We start from the raw sequence: 24,805 nt of genomic DNA, 5'->3' as shown, positions 1-24,805 counted from the left end.
TTGTCGTTCTAATTCTTCTATTGGTTCGGTTTATAAATTATCGTCGAAAATAATCAAACCACGAAAAATTTCGAGACAGTGTTCAGTCAAAACAGTTACGAATCGTCTTTCTAAAAGTCTTTCCATTAAGGATTCAAGAACCAGAAGCAGTTCCGAGAGCTGTTCTAGCATAAATTGTAAACCAACGTCAGCTTCGTAGAGTGTGCCATTCTTTGATTATGATGAACTCTTCGTTGCTTAAGTTAATCGAATGCTTACATTTCAGATCGAGCAGAGACTTTTGTATCGAAGTTTGAAGGTCATAGAATCGGCGCACCATTGTCAACAGGCTATTCCACCTTGTGCTGCAATCAATAAGCAAACAAATTTCTTTCCCATGATCTGCTTTGACATTTTTCTGGAGTACTTCATCATTTTTTACTGTAGATTTCTTGAAAAGCCTTACAGTTCCTCGTACTTTTTTGACTATTGCGCATAATTTTATACTCAACTGATTCATTTATTTCGATCATGAAAAAATCTGTAGTACCATCGTTATCGTCATCATCGATACCAATATCATCATCACTGCCATAATCTGAAAAACAAAATCATATTGTTTTACCTTTGTTATATTATAATAAGGTTAACATACTTAATTTCACTGATAGTATCTCTATACAGCACTCCGCATTCATGGAACTCTCTACTCTTTGCAGACCAAGGTCCACCTTTTGAAAGCATCATGAGCATTTATGTTAATGTAACGTCGATTCCTGTTCGATGTCCACTTGTCGAACGTAAGGCTCAGCTTTCTTCCTTCTTTTTTGATGACCTGATACTCCTTCCTGTATTCGCTGACCACTTTCTCGAAAAAATATTTAATATTTAAAAATATTTAATTCCAGTATGCGTCCATGGGATGTCCGCAAAACCACGAGCAAGCAATCCTTGCCTAATGTCTTCCGATTCACATATTGTGCTAAATGGTATTCCGTCTTTACAAGACAATCGTGCGAGAACAATATCAAGAGGACATGGTTTTGAAAAATATTGAACGATAGTCCTCTTTTTTGATTCGGATCCAGATGTTGATGCAAATTGCTCATCTTGTTTAGAAATATCAGTAGAAGCACGCTTATCTAATAGTATTGCATGTTGGGTTCGGAGATGTGCCTTCAATCCGCTTGTGCTAGAACCTTCACACTTTATAATTTTATTGCATTTGACACATTTAGCTATTCCCTTGTTTTGTTTTCCTCTAAAATAATATTTCCAAACTGAATTTTCCATAATACCTGATTTTAATTTTTCCTCGAACTCCATTTTATCCGTTTGTTATTCAGGCTCGTTACAAACTCCAGTGGATTGTATAAATGAAAATGATTCACGTACCTACAGAAAGAAACTATTCCACGGTTGCTTAGACAATAAAAATGTGCTCCCGTAGGTGCTCTCATATATAATACATAGAATGTTCTAGATACAATGCGTATGGTGATGAAAGAACAACCAATCAGCACCGCGCATCGCTCGGCGTCGCTTGCCTCATGCTGGAGGTAGCTTGATGCTATTTCTTTCTCTCACATGCATTGCATGTATATGTTATTTTTTCTTTTCTATTCTTCTTTGATAACTAGGCACTCCATCACTTGTAATCGCTATCAATTGCAAAGAAAAATAGGAACTACATCAGGCATTCCGCTGTTGCCAATTTGAACGAATTACTGAAACCTTTTTTTTTCAAAAACCTACGACCGTTTAAAGTAATAAACCTGTCTGGATATGTTCTTTGTAAATAGAAAAAAATACCGGAATTACCGGTCATCAAAAGATCGTGATAAAGCCGGTATTTCGGTATTGGAAAATCGCACGGTAATACCGGTAAAACCGGTTTCGGTAAAACCGGTTTCGGTAAAACCGGTAAAGCATCCCTAGGTATAATCGTCTTTAAGACATTACCCTTCTTTATCGACAGGCTTCGCAGCCGGTTATTAGAGTACGGGACAATGACAGGGCTAGTGTAAGGATCCTATTAAACTCTAGCAGTACCGCACAGCCGAGATTAGTACATACGATGACTGGCTTGTTAGATTAGCATCACAGAACAGAAGTGGAAGTCCGAACGATTCGGCGGTCAAAACTGGTGACAGAGTCTTTTTTGTTTTTCTTTTTCTTTGGGAAGGTTTTCGTATAGAAGCGAATAACAGCAATATAAGCAGAACGCTCGCTGCCAATCGCATAGTAGCTTTCACATGCTTTCGTGTGCATTCGTAAGCGTTCGGGTGTTTTCGTGGAAAAAAGTGACTCGCCACCGCCAAGTTCGCTAGTATCTGCAGAAACTAGCATGTACGTGTTTGGATTTTAACTTCCACTTCTGTTCTGTACCTTGCGTACCTTGCTGTTAACAGGGCGATGGAATATAGCAAACATTATGATATATATGTCTCTAAAAGACTCTGTAACACTTCTTGAAAATGTAAATTCAATGATGAAGATACTTAAAGAGATAAATGACTTAGCATGTTTTAAGATAAGTTTTGAATATATTTTCATTTTAAATATATCTCCGTTGCCAGTTTTTCCAACTTTTTATTATATAGCAGTACGAAATATGGCTAATTTTTACCTAAATCGTTCATTAGCTCGCTCTGTATAGAAGATACGTGTTCACGTTCTTCTGCAAAAGTATGTGATTTTAATAGAATGTTTGCCAAACATTATTTTTCCCTAAATCACATAGTTTTGAAGCTACAGTGAAAACCCCGATCTTTGGGGGACCGTCATGAAAGACGCCTGATATCTCAAAAACTGTGATACTTAGAGGAATAATGTTTTCAGCAAAAAGCTTCGTAATAAGATTATCTAAAACTTTCTAGAACATACTATAACTTTATATCATCCAATAAGAAAGTTAAATTTTGCAGCGCCACCTGTGTTTGAGTTTCGAACTAATACTAACCACCAGTTATTGCGTCTATTAATATACAGGAATTCTTCCGAAGACGCCATATTAAAAAAAATACCGTGAAAAGAGTTATTAAAAAAGTTCACGATACCGAGCAGTCAAACCACTGTGCATTGATTGCATTCAATGAACATCCAGTTAAACAATGGCACTCACAGATTCTTATGAACATATATATGCCAGAAATACAGTTAGATCAAAGACTAATGTCTAATGAACTGATATAGTCCTACGTCACCCTTTCGTACAGCCTTTAGGGCTGTATATCTTGTAATCTTTTGATATCCCAATTTTTCAATTTTTTATGAGCCTTTAATTGGCGATTTTTGATGAAAAACACCTTTCTTTTGGATAAATTGCCGCCATTTTGGTAATTTTTTGAATTTTCAAAAACCGCTACGTAGAAATTTAGGTATCAACCTAAAGCTTTGAAATCATCCTTGAAATCCGTTCTACGATACTCCGTTGGTTCCCGGCACGTACCGTCAGCAAGGAACTATTTTCTAGAGGGCATTCACGCGCCCCCCATGCCGCCAGCATAATAATCACTATTCTGGTATCCAAAAAATACAAAATATATCTTCAAATATGCCTTAACCCATAACCAAAATACCCCAACACTTAACAGTAATTCTAGCATCTGAAAATTTTTTGCGAAAATCTGTTGTTTTTCGGTCTTCCAGAGTAGGGTCCCCCCTTTAAAATCAATTAAGCTCAATAACTTTGTACACGATTTTTTACTGCTTTCAGGTGTTCTACAAAGCTATTCAGTATGCTAAAATACACATTTTCACTGAAGACGTTTGTCGCTAAAACGCATATTCAATCTATACCTATAAAGAAGGATTTCTGTCTGTCTGTCTGTCTGTCTGTCTGTCTGTCTGTCTGTCTGTCTGTCTGTCCTGTGTTCCTTATAGAATCAAAAACTACTGAACCAATCGGCGTGAAAATTTGCATGTAGAGGTTTTTGGGGCCAGGAAAGGTTTTAGTGATGGTTAGAGACCCCTCCCCCCACTAAGAGGGGGGGCTCCCATACAAATGAAACACAAATTTCTGCATAACTCGAGAACTAATCAAGCAAATAGAACCAAATTTGGCATGTGGGTGTTTTCGGTGACAAGAATTTATTCTAGGGTAATTTGAGACCCCTCCCCTCTTTATAAGGGGAATTATAACTCCTCTCCCCTTTAAGAGGGGGGGTTTCCATACAAATTTCCTCATAACTCGAGAACTAATCAAGCAAATGGAACCAAATTTGGCATGTGAAAGTTTTCGAGGGCAAGAAAATTTTCTATGTTGAATTAGGACCCCTCCTCACTTTAAGAGGGGGGGCTCCTGTACAAATGAAATACTAATTTCCTCATAACTCGAGAACTAATCAAGCAAATGGAACCAAATTTGGCATGTGTGTGTTTTTGGAGACAAAATTTTTTTCTATGATGAATTGGGACCCCTCCCCACTTTAAGTGGGGGGGGGGGCTCCTATACAAACGAAATACAAATTTCCTTATAACTCGAGAGCTAATCCAGCAAATGGAACCAAATTTGGCATGTAGGTGTTTTTGGAGGCAAGAATTTTTTCTATGATGAATAAGAACCTCTCCCCACTTTAGGAGGGGGGGCTCCTATACAAATGAAATACAAATTTCCTCATAACTCGAGAACTAATCAAGCAAATAGAACCAAATTTGGCATGTGGGTGTTTTCGGTGACAAGAATTTATTCTAGGGTAAATTGAGACCCCTCCCTCTTTATAAGGGGAATTGTAACTCCTCTCCCCTTTAAGAGGGGGAGCTTCCATACAAATTTCCTCATAACTCGAGAACTAATCAAGCAAATGGAACCAAATTTGGCATGTGAAGGTTTTCGAGGGCAGGAAAATTTTCTACGGTGAATTAGGACCCCTCCCCACTCTAAGAGGGGGGGCTCCTGTACAAATGAAATACAAATTTCCTCATAACTCGAGAACTAATCAAGCAAATAGAACAACATTTGGCATGTGGGTGTTTTTTTGGTGACAAGAATTTATTCTATGGTGAATTGAGACCCCTCCCCTCTTTATAAGAGGAATTATAACTCCTCTCCCCTTTAAGAGGGGGGGCTTCCATACAAATTTCCTCATAACTCGAGAACTAATCAAGCAAATGCAACCAAATTTGGCATGTGAAGGTTTTCGAGAGCAAGAAAATTTTCTATGGTGAATTAGGACCCCTCCCCACTTTAAGAGGAGGGGCTCCTGTACAAATGAAATACAAATTTCCTCATAACTCGAGAACTAATCAAGCGAATTGAACCAAATTTAGCATGTAGGAGATTTTTGAGTCTTGAATTTATTTTATGATAGTTAGAGACCTCTCACCCCTGTGGTAGGGGGATATGGACTCTCATACAAATAAAACAGAAATTTTTGCGAAACTCAAAAACTAATCCAACTCGAGAAATTCGAGACTCTTCCATAAAACATTAATCAATAACAAGACCACAAAAACTATCTATAGTAACACTAGATCATTCAGGACGAGCGTTGCGAGTGTTGCCGGTGACCCGCCGTCGGAAGCGCCGCCCACTGGGGGGCTTGCAAAACTCGAGATAGTGACAAAGATCATCCGAGATTCATGATTTATGTACAACACAGGTTAATTTGTGGCTATACGAAGTTTGTCGGGTCAGCTAGTAAGTTATAAAATGAATGAAAAAAAAATTGCAAAATTCAAAAAAAATTTTTTTCAATTTCGGGTTACTTCGCACAAACCAGACAACCATTAGGTGAAAGTACTATATTTTATCTATAAAAAAAATATTTCCATCAGGGGATCTTCAAAGGAATCTTAGTGTTATTTTTTGATAAAAATTTTTTATAACTCGTTAAATATGCATCTTCGTGAAAAACAGTCTTCAGAGAAAATGTGTATTTTAGCATTCTGAATAACTTTGTAGAACATTTGGAGGCAATAAAAAAATCGTGTGGAAAGTTATTGAGCATAATTGATTTTTAAGTGCTCCTTTTTGGCACATCATTATATTTCGCAACCGGTAAAAGATAGATAGTTGATGTATTCAGCAAAGTTGCTTATTTTAGTATGTTCTGCAACTTTTTGAAGAAACTTTTTTTTAATTGGGCTATTGCAAATCATTTTCAAAGCTTTTGTCACCCCCCCTTGGAAATTGGCTTGAAAAATCGGGGGGCAAAAATATAATTTGTAGGATATGAGTTAAACTTTTTTATAAAATCAATTGTCTGTGGGCTCTACAGTTTGAAAAACTCGAAAAATGAGCATACGAGTTGAGTTAACGCTTCTAGCACAAAATATAAATGGAAGTTCAAACAGTGGAATTTCCGAAACTCGGCCAAAAAAGTTTTCTTTCGTTTTCGTCTTTTTGTTCGTAGATTTTTGCATGAAAAATTACAACGTATTTATTAAAAGCAAGAATAGATTTGGTTTCACGTTTAAACTTTAAGTAAAAATGCCTAAAATCCATATATTTTTGCTCGATTAAAAAATTCTCTTTGTTGTTTTTCGCCCCCCTCCCCTCAGTGGCCCAACACCGGAGGGACAAAAACCTTAAATTATTTGTAATGGCCTTATTTCAAAAAACAAAAATTTGTATCACTCTAATAGGTGAATTCACGGTCACCCTAATAGTGCAGAAAGATGCGCTATATTTTATTATAAAACTTCTCCAAAGACACTGTGCCTCAAAAATAACTCATTTTTACGTTATAGCAATCTATTGTGATTTGTGGTTTCATTATAATGAGTAAGTAACCAGTGAGCATTTAAAGAAGCATAAATCTAACTTTTTATTTGCTAGTAAAGCACCCCTTATCGTGCAATAAAGACCTATATGCTTAAATAATGTTATTATAAAGCCGGTTTTGGCGAAATATAGAGCAGCATTAGTGCTTAACCATTAATTTGAGCAATACTGCCAACACTGGTCTCCGAGTGAAAGATGTCATAAAACGTAACGCAACGTAACGGTCATTGAAACGATAAGCAAAAAAAATATTTTTTTTTCTTTTCTCTCTGACTTGCTGCTTCATTTGACAGCTGCGCTGCGAATTTTGATCTGACCCGTAACGTGTTGTTGTGATTTAGCTAGCTGGATGCGCTCTTTTTTGACGTTTTTAAATTGCTGTTTTTCGCGTGACTTCTGATCGTTGATTTCCCTCTCTTCTCCGGTTGGAATTGAACCAATGACCCATCGATTGTAATTAGTTCTTGAAGCAGTGTACCGCGCCTTTGCCGAGTGAGCTGTAAACGAAAGTTGTGAGTCTACCAACGATAGCTCTACTTAAGCTACCAAGATTCATTAGACATCGATACAAAATAGTCAACAAAAAAGGTAAGTATTACATCAGAATAAATATTATTTAATGATTAATGTTTTTCATTTGATTGCGCAGATAGAATGTCTAGAAAAAAATCAGCGATGAAGCGTTCCGCTGCAGTATTCTTCGAAGAGTTACAAAACGAAAATGGAAGTAATTGCTGTCCGAAACAACCGCAGCAAACAAATTCAATGACTCAAACTCATTTTCCTTCGAGGAATATTGATTTGAACGAAGTTTCTGATCAACTCAATAAATGTCTTCTACTACTTTCTCACCTCAGCGCCAAGGTGGATGCGCTCGGCTCTAAGCAGCGAGATCTTGAAATCGGATCAGTGAAAATACACAAACTACGTCTAGAGCCGGTGAAAAATCTTTCAGAGCTGGAAGCGTTGGAAGAGAAATGCAAGGAGGAGTTTATGGAGAGCGTGATTGCCTCGACAACAATACGTCAGAAAAGGAGCTACTGTTTCCCTTCAAATTATTGATTTGTTTTTTGATCGACGATTTTTAATGGAGTGTTCTTGTACTGGAATCAGTCGCAATTTTGAATTAGAACTGGTTCGCAAGATACCGTTCTCAAAATACGTTAAAGTGATCGATTGGTTTTATCAAACAGTTTTGTTTTCTGACCCAAACTTTACCTTTAATGAATGCCAAAATTTCATTCATCGATGCTTGCGAAACGCCAAACAAAGAGTTTATAAATTTGGAGGAGTTAGAAAACCGGCAGCTCGTTTAAGAGGAAAAATGGCAAATGTAAATAAACAGGAACCCGTTTACTTGAACGACCATTCTGAAGATGGAGAGGCTATAGAATATTTAGACCAGATGAAGGAATTGCAACCGTTGGTTATGACGGATCAGGAAGGTGACTGGAAATTGGAATTAGGAACCGGGGAGGTTTGAGCTATTTCACTAACCATGTAAAGTTTGTTATTTTCCTTGCATTTTGTTACGTTATTAATGTCGGGATTTATAAATTGAAGAGATATTCTTTAAATAAAATTGACAATAGTCATATAATGCTTTATTAATACTCTTTGAATTATTTACCTGGCAAAGTATGATGTGTAAATACAGTTTTGCTTTCGATGCAGATTGCAACTAACTTACAATAAATAATGGATAATGGATACTATGCACGAGAAAAAATCTCGGTATCGTCATTTGTAACAAATACATTGATATAAACAGATTTCAGAGGTTCATCAAAATACATATCGATATTTTTATACGCATTTCCGGTTTTCTTGGTGTGTCTAGTAGTCTCCGGGGATCGGTAGGAAGAGTACGGTCATACTGTAGGGTAACCAACCTATTTTGGACCCTATCAGCAGCTGTTCATAATTTGGACACTTCCATTTGATTTTGCTGTAAGTGTCCAAATTATGTACAGTTGCTGATGGGGTCCAAAATACGTTGGTTACCCTACCAACCGACACAAAAGAGGATTTAGGGAACTATGACTTATGTTGTACTTTGGACTCCAATCTTGAATAAACGTTGCTAAATCTGGTGCAGCCGAATCGTTCATGGTGCTAACACTGGTGGTCAGTTTATCGACATTATAACCTTCGCTATCTGACTCATTACCACATGAACTCTCACTTTCATATCCGTTTTTATTTTCAATAGAATTCGAAGCAATTTGCTCATCTTCATGCTCACAATTTGTCACTGAGGAAACAAATGCAAGTGGCATTTCCGAAACCAGGGATAAATTCACCCTTTCTGATGAAGTTGATTTTAATGCGCTTCTATTTTATGTACCTACACCCGATGGACATATATTTTTATATACTTCTTCCCTAGGATCCACTTTTCAGGAATCTATTCCATTTATTTTTGTTATCCAAACATACAACAGTTTTTATTTTGTCGTTTTTTCTGACAGAGAAATTAAGTTCACTTAAAGCATCTAATCTGTTTTCCATAGTGCTATCTCTAACCTGTTACTTCGCACTGCAAAAGCAAATTTAAAACTGCTATGCATTCACGATGCGGATTTATAGCCGTTAGCATATGAGATGCTAATATAGGATAGTATTTCTGCTTAGTTAAGTGCTTAGCGGTTACCTGGGTAGGGTGATAAAAATTTTCGTTTATTTAAATGCGTTCAAAAAGGTATGGTGTCTTTAGCAAAGTGGTAGAACACATTAAAATAAGTAACTTTGTCAAATACTGTAACTCTCTATCTCTTTCGCTTAACGAGCTTTAAAAAAAAATTTCAAAAAATAACACATTTTTCAATTGATGTTTCTGAGATTCCTTTGAAGATCTCCTGGTGCAAATATTTTTTTCATAGGTAAAATATAGCACTTTCACCTACGGTTGTCTGGTTTGTGCGAAGCTGCCCGAAATCGAAATTTTTTTTTGAATATTGCAAAGTTTTTTTTTTCATTTATTTTATAACTTACTAGCTGACCCGACAAAGTTCGTATTGCCTAAAGTAGGGAGGGGTCCTAATTCACTATAGAAAAAATTCTTGTCTCCAAAAACACCCACATGCGAAATTTTGTTCCATTTGCTTGATTAGTTCTCGAGTTATGCAGATATTTGTGTTTCATTTGTATGGGAGCCCCCCCGGTCACCTGAATAGTGCAGAAAGATGAGCTATATTTTATTATTGAACATCTCCGAAGCCATCATCTTTGAAAAAATACGCAGTTTTTACCCAATTGCTAATGCCCGTGTTTTTTCAAAATTTGACCACTGTACAATGGTACGAACAAACGACAAAACATATAATTTTTGTGCAGAAAATCCTTAAAATTTAAATAAAATAAAAATTTTGGGGATTTCTTATTGAAATTGATGTGGTCCGTCTTGCTTCGCCGGGCTTTTTACCCGTTGTTCCCCTATAGTTAATTGTACTGGTCAGCATCGCCAGGAATGGCTGTAATTAGAGTCAGTACTGGCATTGAGGAGCAAGGTGGGTAAAGTAGTCTAGCATTGAAGGAAGGATTAACTCCACTACACACAAGCACACATAAAATTTTTTAAGCATATAGAAAGAGTGGAAAGGTGAGAGGGCTACGCTTAACAAGTAATCGTTGTGGCTCCTACCTTTTGTCCAATGCTGGAAGGTGCATGGGTCGAATCAAGCTATAATCTAAGATTATAACCGGATTCGAACCAACAACTCCCGCCAGGGCATGTGACTCGCTAGTACTAAAGTACCTTTGAACCATAGAGGTACTGGACAAAAGGAGACTACACAACCCCCTTATTAAGCGCGCGACGTATCTTTGGTGTTCCTCTTTCTGAGATAGAGTGTTCCCAAATCATCGTTTTGCAAAGTTTTTTTTTCAAAATAACAGCTTTCGAACGACTAAACCGATTTTGATGATTTTAATACTACATGAAAGGTGTTATTATTATGAATATGAAAAATAGTCTGGAAAACGCAGTGTCGACAATTCAAAACTAAACATGTCTATATGAATTATGCCTTTAAATTGGAGTGTCATTAGTTTTCGTACCAAAGAGCAAAAATTGGCACTAAAAAACAAAACCATTCAGCATTCAGCATTCATTCAAACTATTTAATTTTATGTTAGGCATAATGTAGAGATTTGCTGATTCAAATGTGCATTCTGTATTTTATACAGATCGATTGCACAATATCACTTAAAAGTAATTTGATACATACAAATGTAGAACAAAGTTACCCTCTTCATAATCATCAAACGGAATCGGAATCGATGAATGCCAATTAAAACATACAATTTGCTATATTCATACGGTACGACTAAATCCCAGGCAAATATTGTATTACTCTCAAAGGATGAAATATTCTAGCCAAATATTGCTCGATTAACTAGTTTGCACAACCAACCGGCCGCTTCGTTTCTAGGCTACAAAACGGAGCCAAACAGACACCATCGCCAAACCAGTCCGAAAACTCCACTCCACGGTGTTCGGCACAACCGTTCCCATTGGATGACGCATCCACGGCCGAAATTCCATAAATTATTAGATAAACCATGCGAAGCGAAAATGAAAATATTAATCACCACTCAGCTATTGAATAGTTAAGCACCGGAACTAATCCGACTGGATCCAATCTGTACAGATCTCCACCCATTTCGAGTTCCTGCCGTGTACACACAGCTGAGTTCACTGCCTAAGCCGGCGTAGGTACCTAGACGACGATGACCAGGACGAGTGCAATAGTGGCAGCAGTGGCGGCATGGGCCCGGCCGGCACCCGGGAAACCGTAACGAAACGAAATTTTCGCACAACATGCACCCGCTCGGTAGGGGTTTTCTGACATCGCACACGCAGTCCTCTCGATCCCGACACCGGGACACACACACGCTCACACGGCCATTATGCAGCAGAACGCGATATCGAACTATTTCCATCATTAGATAGGCCTCCGAGTCACTATCGGCACATAATGAACGTTTTTCATCTTTCCCAGTGCCGAGTCCTACTAATAGCATGCGAGTATGCGGTGCGAAATTATATCCCGGAAATGCCTGCCTGCCAGAAAAGGCTTGCGCGCTCGATGCTCGATAAATGCCTCGCCCAGATGGCTGAAACGATAGCAGCAGCAGGAGAGCCAAGCAGCATTTCAGTTCAGCTCCAATCGCGTGCTTCCATTAATAATTCTTTATTTTGTCGTTACATGTAGGACGGATATGGCACGGTACCGTGTTAGGTAGACTGATTCAGGAGTGGCCACGCACTCCATCACTCTTGTTTAAACGGCTACTTATTATCAACACGATGGCATTTGATAGATTCAACAAGCTAAGCGATGCGCTAAATCTGACCGGAAGGATTAGCTTAATTGGTCGTAATATGAACTGTCCTATCGCGGGGCTCAATCGAGGACAGAGATAAAGGCACGCACATTCGTCCGGGGACTGGGCCTGATCTCTATCGCTCTCGACGCTTAAGTGTCGCACTAAATATTGGACCCTTTGAATGCTTCGATAATGAACTGATTGTGAATGGACGCTAACCTCGCCGGTAGGATGGTTTAGCTATCCATGATTTTATAGATCCATTCATGGGCGAAATGGATGCTGAACTGCCGTGCGGTGCCAACTGGACCAGAAGAAAAAAAACTAGAGAAAAGAATCCAAGCTTGAAAACTGTTGTAACCCAGATTTGCCAGAAATAAATTGAGCTGTCAACTGGATAATTTAATCGCAAATAAAATTTGTCAAAAGTTTGAAGTTTCTTAGATTTGTCAGATTGTTCACCCATTAGATTACATTCCAGCATTTCTCTCTCTCTCTTTTTGTGTGTGTCTGTGTGTGTGCGTGTCTCTGTGCGTGTGGCCTGACGTCGTCTGTAATTCGGAGCCTCCTTGCTTATAGTGTGTACCGATTCTGAAACCGACTTTCTGTCAGAACTCAAGTTACCATTAGTGAGTAATCGTGTTCCTCCCGTGCCGGCCCGGTTAGTTGCCCCCCAGCGCATTATGAAAAGGGGAAAAAGTTTTATCTCGAGTTCGTTCATAACAATCCGAAAGTTCCGTGAAAATTTCAACAAAAGCGAAGAAAGGCACACAGATTCCTCGTTTGCAGGTACCGACCGGGCGACCGACCGACTGTTACATCGAGCGGAGCAACTCGAATAAGTTGATCTTTTCATTACATTAGATCTCCATCCGTCCGAGAGTGCTCACCCGGAGGCTCGACGGATACTCGTCGCCGAAACTGGTCGGTTTCGCTTTGCCGGGTCTCTGACAAAGGGGGGTGGACAAAGGCCGCACAGAGGAACGGAAGGGATAAAAGTTTGACAGTCTTGCCAGAGCTGCAGGCCAAAGCGGAGATGAGTTTTGACAAAATGTGTGCATAATTTATGGTTTCCCAGAGTAAAAGTTTTTCGTCAGCTTGCCACTGAGCTGCAACCTTCCAACCACTGCTGGTTCTGCCCGTAGAACTGTGCCACGGTAGAGGTACCGGGAAACAATCGGTGGTTGGTCCTCGGCAATTGAGCGGAAAGGATGCAAGTTTTGCCCGCCCAACGAGAAACTGCACCCGGATGGATCCGGCTCCAGCGCTAAGATATGCGGGATCGTGATTGTTGCACTGGTTCGTTGAATAATTCATGGTTGGGTATTTGCGACCGCATCACAGCTCAGCTGTCAGAAAGTAAATTTTGTATTTTGAGTTGATTGTTCAGCAGCTCTGTTATTTGTCGGTTTTGAATATTCTTACGATATTGTTCTGCGTGGCAAAGCGTGAAATACCCACCAACAACTGCGTGAAAATGGGCTTTTCTCTTGGTTTTATTCCAATTCTCACTACCAGAGTACCAGGCAGTGCTAAGCTGGGTTTCCATTTTGGCTTACGATTTTGTTTCTTTTATCCAACACCGTTACAGGCATTACATCGTTACCGGTTTCCAACGGGAATGGAAACGACCCACCATCGGCAGCCTCTCCGGAGGCCTTGGTAGCTCCGTTCGCCCTTCCCCAGCTTCTGCTGCCACCAGTGGCCACCGGAGGTGACAATAAGCCGTATTTTGACGATGTCAGCCCGCGGAACGTGACAACCGTGGTGGACGACACGGCGCTGCTGAAATGTCGCGTCAAGCACAAGGGCAACCGAACGGTGAGTCGTATAAATTATTACTGATTTATTAGGATGGGTTCTATTTTTCTCCCACAGCTTTCCATTCCATTCATCCCCCACGTTGGTCTTTTCCATTCAGGTTCAAAGCGTTTTTTCCCGTTCTTTTTTCCGCTTTCTATCGCGCACTTATGTGGAAATGATGGTTCAATAAAAAGGGTCGTTATTGCGGAACGCAACCATTGTTGTTGGCCAGCGAAAGGTATTGTTTGGTGGCGTCCTGTTTTTTTCTTCTTTTGCTCCCCCGTTGGATCATGTGACCAAAACGAGCCATTTGTTAGCGAGTTTTTTGTTGCTCGGTGACGATTGACGGTTAAATGAAAATTTAACGGTTATAAATGAAGTCCAAAAGTGATGGCAATTTAAATGTTTCCTAGCTTTTTTATTGCTGAAAATTCATAAAAAGTTGGTAAATAAATATTTCCTCCCTGCGAAGAGCTTTAGTTCTTTATGCAGGTCTAATAGAATTGATTAACGCTTCGCGTTTTAATTAATTTAGGTTTCATTGTTGAAATATTAAAAAAAGTAAGAAAAATAGAAAAGCGTTAAATTTTACTACAATATTTATTATCCACGTAAAAAATCCGACTTCAATTCCGTGAATAAAATCATGAAATCTTGAAGCATTATGATTTCAGGATCAGGTTATAAAATCATTACTGAACAGACATATCAGACAACACGAGGTCATGAATCGCGATCTTTGTACCGCAAGAAGTTCATGCCATCATGGTTTCATTAAATATGATGTACTTTCACAAATCACTTTAGAATCCTGAAATCGTGAGTCATTCTTTTTTTTCAAAATAAAGATTGAAGTTCACAGTAATCAATTTTTGATTCGGTTTTTCCTTCCGGCAATTGCTTCAAAAATTCTGCAGTCAGTAATCCTAGTTTGAATAGCAAGGGCCTAATAGATTTTGGGATTGACCATTTCAAGGATTCCTTCTAGCCGGTAAACATACATTGCAGGTCATTGCATGAACTAAGTGAAACAAAATGACTTAACATGACTTTTTGTACCGTAGATTAGTACTGGATCAAAAAAAAGCTTCTTTATTATTATCTTCAACTTCGATGTTGGGTTACGTTTCGGCAACTCCTCGTTAATTGATCGAGCGTTTCGCTACCCGTTAACCAGCATCAATCTCGTCGAGTCATGCCACACTATTTTTGATTCCAGTGAGGTCCTTGAAGAGGAAAAAATAACGAGTCCTCCACTAATTTATCGTTCTCCCAAATGCAGGAAGTTACCCAGTTTTAGTGGCAGCATTGTTGTGTTTCAAAATTTCGATTTCCAGACGGATCCCGTCGATATCGGGAACTATGATGCTACTATTACTAAGGCAAACTTCTAGAGTGGATTCTGTTCTGTGCCAAGTAACAAGTCTAAAGCCACTTGGTTTTACCTGAATTTTCAAAAAGTTTTTTTAGGGTATCAATCATTATCTCTGGTTTTGTTATGCAAATTTATTGTGGTTGCTTATATTACCACGAGAAAACTAGTTGGCCACGTCTCTTATAAACTTTCCAGAAATGTGGTGTAGCTATATAATATGGCTGCTTGTCAAACCGCAATAAATCTGTTAGTTTTAACGGTATTACCCTGACTTATCAGGCGATTGCTCAAAATTTATTAAATTTTCTATAAGATATTTTATTCTGGTCGGTATAAATCAAATCGATCAAGATGATCTGACAGTAAAATTTTACCTTTACTGCTCACGGATGTATTTTCACGTTGACAAAGCTGGCGAACTGATTTAGCTTTTTACCAGAGCGAAAAGCGTGAAAAACCACAGTGCAGGAAAGTAATGCATCGAATTACTTCCAATTGTGAAAATAATTCAAACGGAAGACACTAAACTAAAGACAAACGACAAAGAACGGACACTATTCAATCCTCGAAAAAACCTTAACTACAGAGCCGAAACGTCGGAAAGAATTTAAAAAACTGTTTTGAATTCTACAAAACTCGCTCATTGTCTCTATTAGTGCCTTTACAACGTCCATTCACCTTCTATTAGAACTTACGTGTTCACTTTACCAGTTATTCCAGTTTTCAACGATTTATGTCCTGCTGGCGCTCTTTCTTCAGCATCGTGGTCAACACTTTACACACTTGTCGATTTTCTCCATCTTCGTTTTTTGACTTTCATTTTCTTTCTTCTTTCTTTTTTTCTCCTCCAGTATATTTTGCAGTCTTTTCTCTATGTTTCTTTCCAGCTATTTCTTTTATTCTTTCTCCCTTTTCTCTTTACATGACTCTTCTTTCTCTCTATCTTTCTCAGCTTTTCTCTCTCTCTTCCATCTCTTTTTCTTTTTCTTGCCTCATTTTGTTTCTTTTTTTCTCTTTCCTTCTTTCTCCTTTTCCTTCACCAATCCTCTATTATTATCTTGCCGTTTATTCTTATTCTTTCGTTTTCTTTCTCGCTTTCTCTTATTATCTCATCCTTTCTCTAGTCTTTTTTCCTCATTCACAGGGGTCAACAGGATTATAATACTCGCTTTACATTATCTTTAACACTAACAGTTGGCTGCGAAGTATGTCGAACAAAAAAACAAAAATTTCAATGTCATGTAGAGCCAAGATACTTTCATTTTGCTGTTTCTCTTTTAACGTAGGACTACGTCCTACGGCAAGGTTGGCTATAGGCTGTCATTCCAGAAAATCAAAAAAATGCGAGCGTTACGAAAAACTGAAAGTTTTTTTAGCGCTATTAGTTTAGCGGTTTTCCGATCGATTGACACAAAAACATGTAAAAAAAATCTTCTACGCATTCACAACAATAATTTTGAAAGTTTTTGTCAACCCTCCGCCCCCCCCCTTCCCCCCTTGGAAATTGGCTTGAAAAATCGGGGGGCAAAAAATTATTTGTAGGATATGAGTTAATTTTTAATCATAAAATCAATTGTCTGTGGGTTCTTCGGCCTGAAAAACACGAAAAATTAGTGTACGAGTTGAGTTAATGCTTCTTCGACGAAACAGAAGTGGAAATTCGAACAACGGAATTTCCGAAAATCGGCCGAAAAATTTTTCTACCGTTTTTGTCTTTTTTCGTAGATTTTTGTATGGAAAATAATAACGTATATACACTGAAGTCGTTTTTTACGCGGTTTTTTACTCGACTATTTTTACGCGAATTTCGGAATTTACGCAGTTTTTTTACGCGATTTTCGCAATTTACGCGGTTTTTACCTTTGTTTTACGCGAATTTCGGAATTTACACGGTTTTTTTATGCGATTTTCGGAATTTACGCGGATGTGCTCAAGACCTCTATTTTTTCGCGTAGTGTTGAAAACCACAGTTTTTTACGCAAAATTTTGTTTTTTTTACGCGAATTTCGGAATTTACGCGGTTTTAGGCGATTTTCGGAATTTACGCGGTTTTTTTTACGTGTTTTTCGGAATTTACGCTGTTTTTTTACACGATTTTCGGGACTTACGCGGATGTGCTCAAAACGTCTATTTTTTGCGTAGTGTTGAAACCCAGTTTTTTTTTACGCGAAAGTTTGGTTTTTTTACGCGAATTTTGGAATTTACGCAGTTTTTTTTTACACGAATTTCGGAATTTACGCGGTTTTTTACGCAATTTTCGGAATTTACACGGGTTTTTAACACGAGTTTCGGAATTTATGCGGTTTTTTTACGCGAATTTCGGGATTTACGCGGGACGTGCCCTTCGCGTAAAAAGCGACTTGAGTGTATTAAAACCAAGAATAGATTTGTTTTTCACGTTTAACTTTAAGTAAAAATGCCTAAAATCAATTTTTTTCTTCTTCAGTGGCCCAACACCGGAAGGACAAAAACTTTATAACATATTTGTAATGGCCTAAAGAAAACTAATGATTTTCAACTGCGCACTATTGAAAAAATTAAAATAATGGAGCTTGTCTAACTAGAAATCCTTGCTTCGTGATTGATTTGAAAAGACATCATCATAATTTTAACTTGTTTTTAGAACAAATGTGACAAAATCTTCCCGTCCCAATAGGTCGAAGATTTTTTTGTGACGATTGTACCTAGACCAATTTGATATCTGTGCTTGGCAAGTAAGCCAAAACAAATGATAGAGTCTCCTCGTCCCAATAAACTTTCTTACGAACGCGATTAAACCCTGCCCAATTTGATGTCTGTGTAAGGGAAGTGTACCAGAAAAAAATGACAAAAGTTCCTTGTCCAAACAGATTCCAAATTCTTTATGGCAAGATGATTTAACCATCTACAAAAAGGGAGATCGGCACGACTGCTGCAACTATTTCGGTATTACGCTGGTAAACGCCGCCTACAAGATACTCTCCCAGATCCTGTTACGCCGGTTGTCACCGATAGCACAGGGTTTCGTAGGGAATTATCAGGCGGGTTTTATGGTGTCTCGTGCAACTACAGACCAAATTTTCACTATCAGACAGATCTTGCAGAAATGTCGGGAGTACAACGTGCCCACGCATCACGTCTTTATTGATTTCAAAGCAGCATACGATACAGTCGATCGAGACAAGATACTCTCGAGTCCCTTCGAGACGCGGCGAGGGTTGAGACAAGGTGACGGTTTATCCTGCATGTTGTTCAAAATCGCTCTTGAGGGGGTGATCCGACGAGCGGGCATCGAAACGAGAGGCACGATTTTTACCAAGGGTAGCCAACTTCTAGGCTTTGCAGATGACTTCGATATCATAGCCAGGAACTTTGCGACGGCGGAGGCAATCTACGCCAGACTGAAAGCGGAGTCTAGGAGAATTGGGCTAAAAATCAATACGTCGAAGACCAAATACATGCAAGAAAGAGGCTCAAAGGAAACAAACGCACGTCTCCCACGGATGGTAACCGTTGACGGCGACGAACTAGAAGACGTAGAGGAGTTCGTGTATTTGGGATCGCTGGTGACCGCGGGTCACAACACTAGTAAGGAGATCCAGCGGCGCATGCAAGCGGGAAATCGGGCCTACTTTGCCCTTTGTAAAACGCTACGATCAAGAAGCATGCGCTGCCGCACGAAGCTAACAATGTACAAAACCCTTATTAGACCGGTAGCTCACGGAGGACATACGCGCCCTTGCCGGGTTTTTAAGCGGAAAGTGCTGCGGACGATATTTGGCGGAGTACAAACTGAAAGCGGAGAGTAGCGGAGGCGTATGAATCACGAGCTACAGGCACTGCTTGGGGAGACTCCCATCGTACTCCCATCTAGCGAAAGTTAGCAAGCTACGGTGGGCCGGACACGTCGTAAGGATGCCGGATGACAGTGCGACGAAAATAGTCCTCTTCAACAACCTCACCGGCACCAGGAACAGGGGGGCCCAACGTGCACGATGACTCGACCAGGGTGAAAGCGACTTGCGCCTTCTGAAACGACTAGGAAATTGGCGACGAGTGGCCCAAGACCGAGTTGAATGGAGACGAGTGAAACAGCACGAGCCACCCCGGCTCTATGCTGAAGAAGAAGAAGAAGAAGAAGAAGAAGAAGAAGAAGAAGAAGAAGAAGAAGAAGAAGAAGAAGAAGACGATATAACCTAGGCAGATTTAATATCTGTATTGGATAAGCTCGCTACAGCTGTACTGTTCGGTTATAATATAATTCCGTATGGATGCGCGTGTTTGCGTTTCGGTGGAAGTGTTGTGAAAATATGCGCTGCCTAATAAAATGGGATCAAATTGGTAAAACCCTTCAATGTGAGAGAACTTAGGTTTATTCGCGGGCAGCAACTCTTGAACATGTAGGTAGTGTAGAAAGGATGCACTTTTACCCGGTTCAACACGCCCCACACCTCTAGGGTGACGTGGGACTGTGCCGCAATTGGCTTATCTTGAGACCATTTCCTATTTCCGAAATTTTTTTTGGTCAATCGCTGACGCCACTTGCTGATGATGCACCCCTCGAAACCTCGTCAATAACAATTTTCCTTCTCGGAAGCGACGGTGCGTACTCGTATACGTCCCTGAATTGAAATCATTGTGTAAAACGAACACTTCTGGATTTCTGTTCACTTACTTGCATTAGGTAGCCGACGATCAAAAAATCTACAACCATACTTCTGCTGGGCCTTTGTTTCGGCTACATAATTAGCAAAGCCATAACAAAGGTAAATGTCCGCGAGTTATTCCGGAGAATACATTTTAATACTGCAATCGTTTTCAGAAACGTCTCAGAGACTCCGGAGAAGCCTGTTGCGTTATTGTTTTGCATATGCCTCAGACCGTGTCCATCGCACGCGGTGATTTCTAGTGTGCCATGCGTGATGTATGCATTCGTGCTGTTTTCAGACACTAATTCAACACCCAAAACCATACGTTTAAAATGAAATTGCAACGAAACTAAAAGAGATAGGCGTTTCGCGTTAAAGAATGAATTGTAGAACGGTACCAGAGCTCTGCAGAGTTTCAAATTGGTGAACAAAAGCAATCTGTTTTATTAAGAAATTTGATAAAAACACCTTGGAAAACACTCGTTTCAAAACTTTTTGATTCTAACAAGTTACCAAATTTCATGAAGTGGGAGGTTGCAGAGCAATTTTGTATACGAAATTTTCTCAGCTTTTGAATGAAAGTAACAGAATTAAGCTAGCTAGAATAGTTTTGATACTAGAGCTACTAGGCAAACAGATCTGACCATATATGTAGAAGGATTTTTTCGTCAAATATGGTCCTCTATCACTGAAATATCTGCACTAAGGCATGGCATTCATGACCAAACTTGGTCGTCAAAATCGGAATAAGAGTATCATAGAAGTCATGTTGTTACTTGGGATAGCATGTGGCATGTATACAGTCAGCCAAAAAAGTGTTCGGACAGCAGCGCATAAATTTTTCTTTTAATAATATTGCTCAGTATTTTTTCAAAGAATGGTAACACATATTTTTGAAAAACTAAACTAAAGCATATTAAGATGCGTGACAATAATTAGGGGAAAAGCCATGCACCTAAATATGATTTAGTAAAACTTTGTTTACAAGCAAAAATCCATTATTGGTGGCAATATATACTGGATGGTGGCATAGGTGTAAATACAACTTTAGAAAGGTTTTACACGAAGTTTAAGGCTTCCTATTATTCGAAGCATTTTACTTTAAAACTGCTAATCATCCCACAGTGGCGCTAAAAGTTTTAACGCCTAACCCTCTAACTGTAAACAAAAATTTACGCTTTTCACATTTTCTTCACTTCCCTTCTTCATTGTCAGTAGGTAATATGTGTCAAAGTCCGAAATTTTTAAATATGCCATCATCTTCGCTGACGGCTGGGTTCCGCCCGTTTTGATGTGGGTGCTGAGGAAAATTTTCAAACATTTAAGTAGATAGCCGTCCATTGCCGCTTCGCGCCCCGGTGTCACTCGACACGGAAGATCCGGACCTAGCTAACGCGGTCATTTTAACGCTGCGAGCGTAGCGTAGCACTGTAGAAGACAAGGACGATAGTAAAAAGTAGCGGATTTGTCCTTCGCCACGATGCCACGCGATGCCATCCTTATTTTATGTTACTGGCCTATCAGCTTAATTGGCTTATTATGGCCTGAGTCATGAAATATGACGGAGATTTTTTTTTTGCTTCGTTGACAGCGAAAGTGAAGTCGTAATTTTTGATGTGCGCATAGACGGGTTGAAATACCACTGGCAAGGACACTGTGGAAAGCGCAGTGAGGGAAATATGGGGGTGGGGGTAATTGATCATGAATCAAGTGGATGGGTGCTACGTGAGATTTTGACATTTTTCACCTTTTCCCTATTATGCCAGCATGGTGCCGGCGAAGGCGCTGCTAACAATGATTCCTAGCCGAGGTTGAGTGAACAGGAAAACTTTGCTCCCCCGAGTAGAACTAATTAATTAGCGCACAATTTATAACCACTTTGATTCATTCTAGTCGGCTGGAAAGTTACCGTTCCTAGGGCAACTCGGAAACGATGAAGAATAGAAGATGTAGTCTGCGAGATGAGCTGATCGCCGGTGTTTCGATATAATTAGCCAGGTTTTCGTCCGGGGTGCCTTGGGCAGAGTGCTGCTAAATTTGAGTGCCTATGAAATTTTACTCATAAAACTCAACGAAGTCAATATAGCTGACTGACTGAGATTGAAATTTAATTCTGTCGGTAGGACTTTTGAAACTAGATTGAAAATTAACTCGAAATGAAAATTCAATTCTTTCGTCAACTTTGTTGAATTGATGCGGCAAATTCATAACCAAATGCCTTGCCACACTAGAAGTGACGGTTTTATTGATTATCATTTACTGGAAATTTTACTGTTTACTGGACCTCTTATTAATAGCTACTCGTCTTATAATTTTAAATAATCAGAAATATTTAATTTGCATTGAATTTGAACCTGCATTGACTTAAAAATTTACGTTAGATTGTTCGGTTCGTCCAACTGAGTGAATACAAAAAAAAATATTCTGCAATTGAAAATTGCGTTAAAAGTTTTCAAATTTAATTAATCTAACAGCACGACACGGAGCCAGTTGCCTCCCGGGTAGACAAACACAGCCTGTCAATTCCGTTGACGAAAGTTAGATTCTCTGAAGCCCTTTGCACGAGGAAATAAATTTGTTTTCAACATTTTATGACAATACCAGTTTATGATCCTCCCAAGAAGTATGACAAGTTGGAACGGTATAGAATTATTCTGCGACGTATTTAGTTATTTTATTAATTATACGGCATCATGCTGTGGAATGTATGGAAGCATGCCAGTAAAAGAATTTCATCACAAAAGGCAATATTCTACATTAAAATCCTACTGCTGCTGCTGCTGCGTTCGACGCTTCCTGGCTAAGCTAATATTTTCCGCCTCCACAGAGGAGATAACTGGGCTGCATCAGGATTTTCTAGTTCAGTCCATTTATATTGGCAATCGAAAGGGAACAACAAGTAGACAGCGGGAAAAAAGTACCATCAACTGCTTGCTGCTGGCTGGAGGGCAGCACGTCCATTTGCTTTCATCGCACCAATAAATCCCCAGCTGTTTCCAATTCGTTTCGTACTTCCACAAACAGCTGCCGTCTCCAGCGACCATCTCCGCCATTTGGTTTTACCAAACGATCGCAATAAATTTCTGACGGGTGTGACCAGAAGTGTAACATTTGTGGTTCCGCCTTTCGCCTGAGCGCCAGGGATACCTTTACCGTCAAATAACCTCGGACCAGTCAGTCGTCGTGACTCGTTGTGGGTTGGAAGTGGGAGGAAGATGCGACGGGTTAAAAAAAAACACCGACGGCATATCGAAGAACACGCTCGAATTAATCACGTGCCGCGGGCTAGCGGCGCCGAATGTTCCGATCTATTCATTGGAAGCCGTTATTTTTCTTCCATTCAAGTGAACGGATTTATTTCCGGCGGAAACGTAAAATTTTATTCCACGGCAAGAATGATTCCGATGGCTTCCTAGTGGGGTCATTAGTTTTGGGCATTATTGGTGGGCAAATAGTTTGTATTTGCGCTGCAATGGTCCATCAATTGAAACAAATCACTTTTGAAACAAACCGCAAAACTGTTCAGTTCTATAATGATGGAAAATAAATAGCGGCTTAACATGACATGACATGACATGACAGGCAGTAATGACTTGATGTGAAATGTGCTTGAAGAATAACTGCAAGAGCTTTTGAATAGCGCCATCTCAGGAAAGTGTGCTTATCTCCAGAATCATTGAAATATTTTGTATACATTACATACATGTCTCTCAGTTTTAATCTAATTTTATGCACCTATGTATAGTGTAGAAGTGTCATTTCGTCCAAGTGCGAAAGCATTCATAGAAGTTAACTGTTTATTCAGTAATGAGGCATCGTTCAGTCAGTAAGTCGGATGATAAATAAAAAGTAAAAAGTCCGCTCACATATTGTGACTGCATGGTTGAGTTCTCGTTACTTAGGTGTTCCATCGTAAATGACGAAACAGAGAATTGAATTGTCGAATTGATTTCTGTTAATTTGGCTACGAGTTTTTCACAGTCATTCCTCGCTACAAAAATGCTTTTTCCAACTAAAGCTTAGATCGTTGCAAAACGAGGCACTGTTGAATTCGTTCGAATTAAAACAAGTTCCATTCAAGCGCTACTTGTCTTCTTCAGGAATATAATAACTTGTCGCGTTCTTGGTATAACCTTCTTTGTCTTGAAAAAACCTTCCTTGTACTAGCGTTTTACATCACTTACCTATCTCTTTTGAAAAGGCGATGAGCAGAATTTACAAAATATATTTTGTATTAAATTATTCGCTTTTCCATAATTTAATCAAACCCCGTCAAGCGTCTAGCGGGGCAAAAGTGCGACTCACGGATGGGGCAAAAGTGCGATTCATGGGCGAGGCAAAAATTCATAGGTAATTATATACAGTTTTAGGCACTGTATTACAGATAATATAAATGAAAGATTCGCACTTTAGCTCCGCTAGTAAAAAGGAAGAATTTATTTTCAATAACACTATTATTCCAAATGGTTTCTAGTTGAATGTGAAGATATTGAGTTATTGCAACAATATAAAACATTTATTGTTGTGCTTCTTTATACCTCATGGAAATTGATGACAACCTCAAACATCGCACTTATGCTCCGCCCTACTGTACTTACTAGATATCTTTTACTAGTTTCGAGATTTAATAATTTGTTTAAAAATAACACCTAAAAATCAATTCTGCCCAATAACTTTACATCCATTTTTTACTGCTTTCAACTGTTCTCCAAGGTTATTCAGTTTCATTATTTTCAAATTTTGACGTAGGACTACGTCTTAGCGCAGGGTGTCATTCCAAAATTTAGTTTGGGACCAGCGTCACGAAAGAGTGAAAGATTTTGAACGCTAATAGCTCTTCTAATATAAAACGGATTTTGAAGATACGCATACCATTCGATTCATAAAAGATGCAGCAATTGTCTGGTAGTCTGGTTATTATTTAATGATCGTTCTTTAATGGTTATATAACAAAACTTAACC

General features: G+C 39.1%; 1 protein-coding gene across 1 annotated transcript in view; it reads left to right on the top strand.

Annotated features, from left to right (window-relative positions):
• LOC128739306 (hemicentin-2-like) overlaps positions 1 to 24,805 on the top strand; it is a 46,527-nt gene that overhangs the window by 15,046 nt on the left and 6,676 nt on the right. Inside the window, exon 2 of the mRNA XM_053834784.1 lies at positions 13,629 to 13,858. Coding sequence (XP_053690759.1) covers positions 13,629 to 13,858 — 230 coding nt within the window. The remainder of the gene's footprint in view (positions 1 to 13,628; positions 13,859 to 24,805) is intronic.

The sequence above is a fragment of the Sabethes cyaneus genome, chromosome 3 (assembly GCF_943734655.1).
Source record: "Sabethes cyaneus chromosome 3, idSabCyanKW18_F2, whole genome shotgun sequence".
Classification (NCBI taxonomy): domain Eukaryota; kingdom Metazoa; phylum Arthropoda; class Insecta; order Diptera; family Culicidae; genus Sabethes; species Sabethes cyaneus.
Note: the sequence above shows the minus strand (reverse complement) of the source record. Positions and strands in the feature narration are given on the sequence as shown.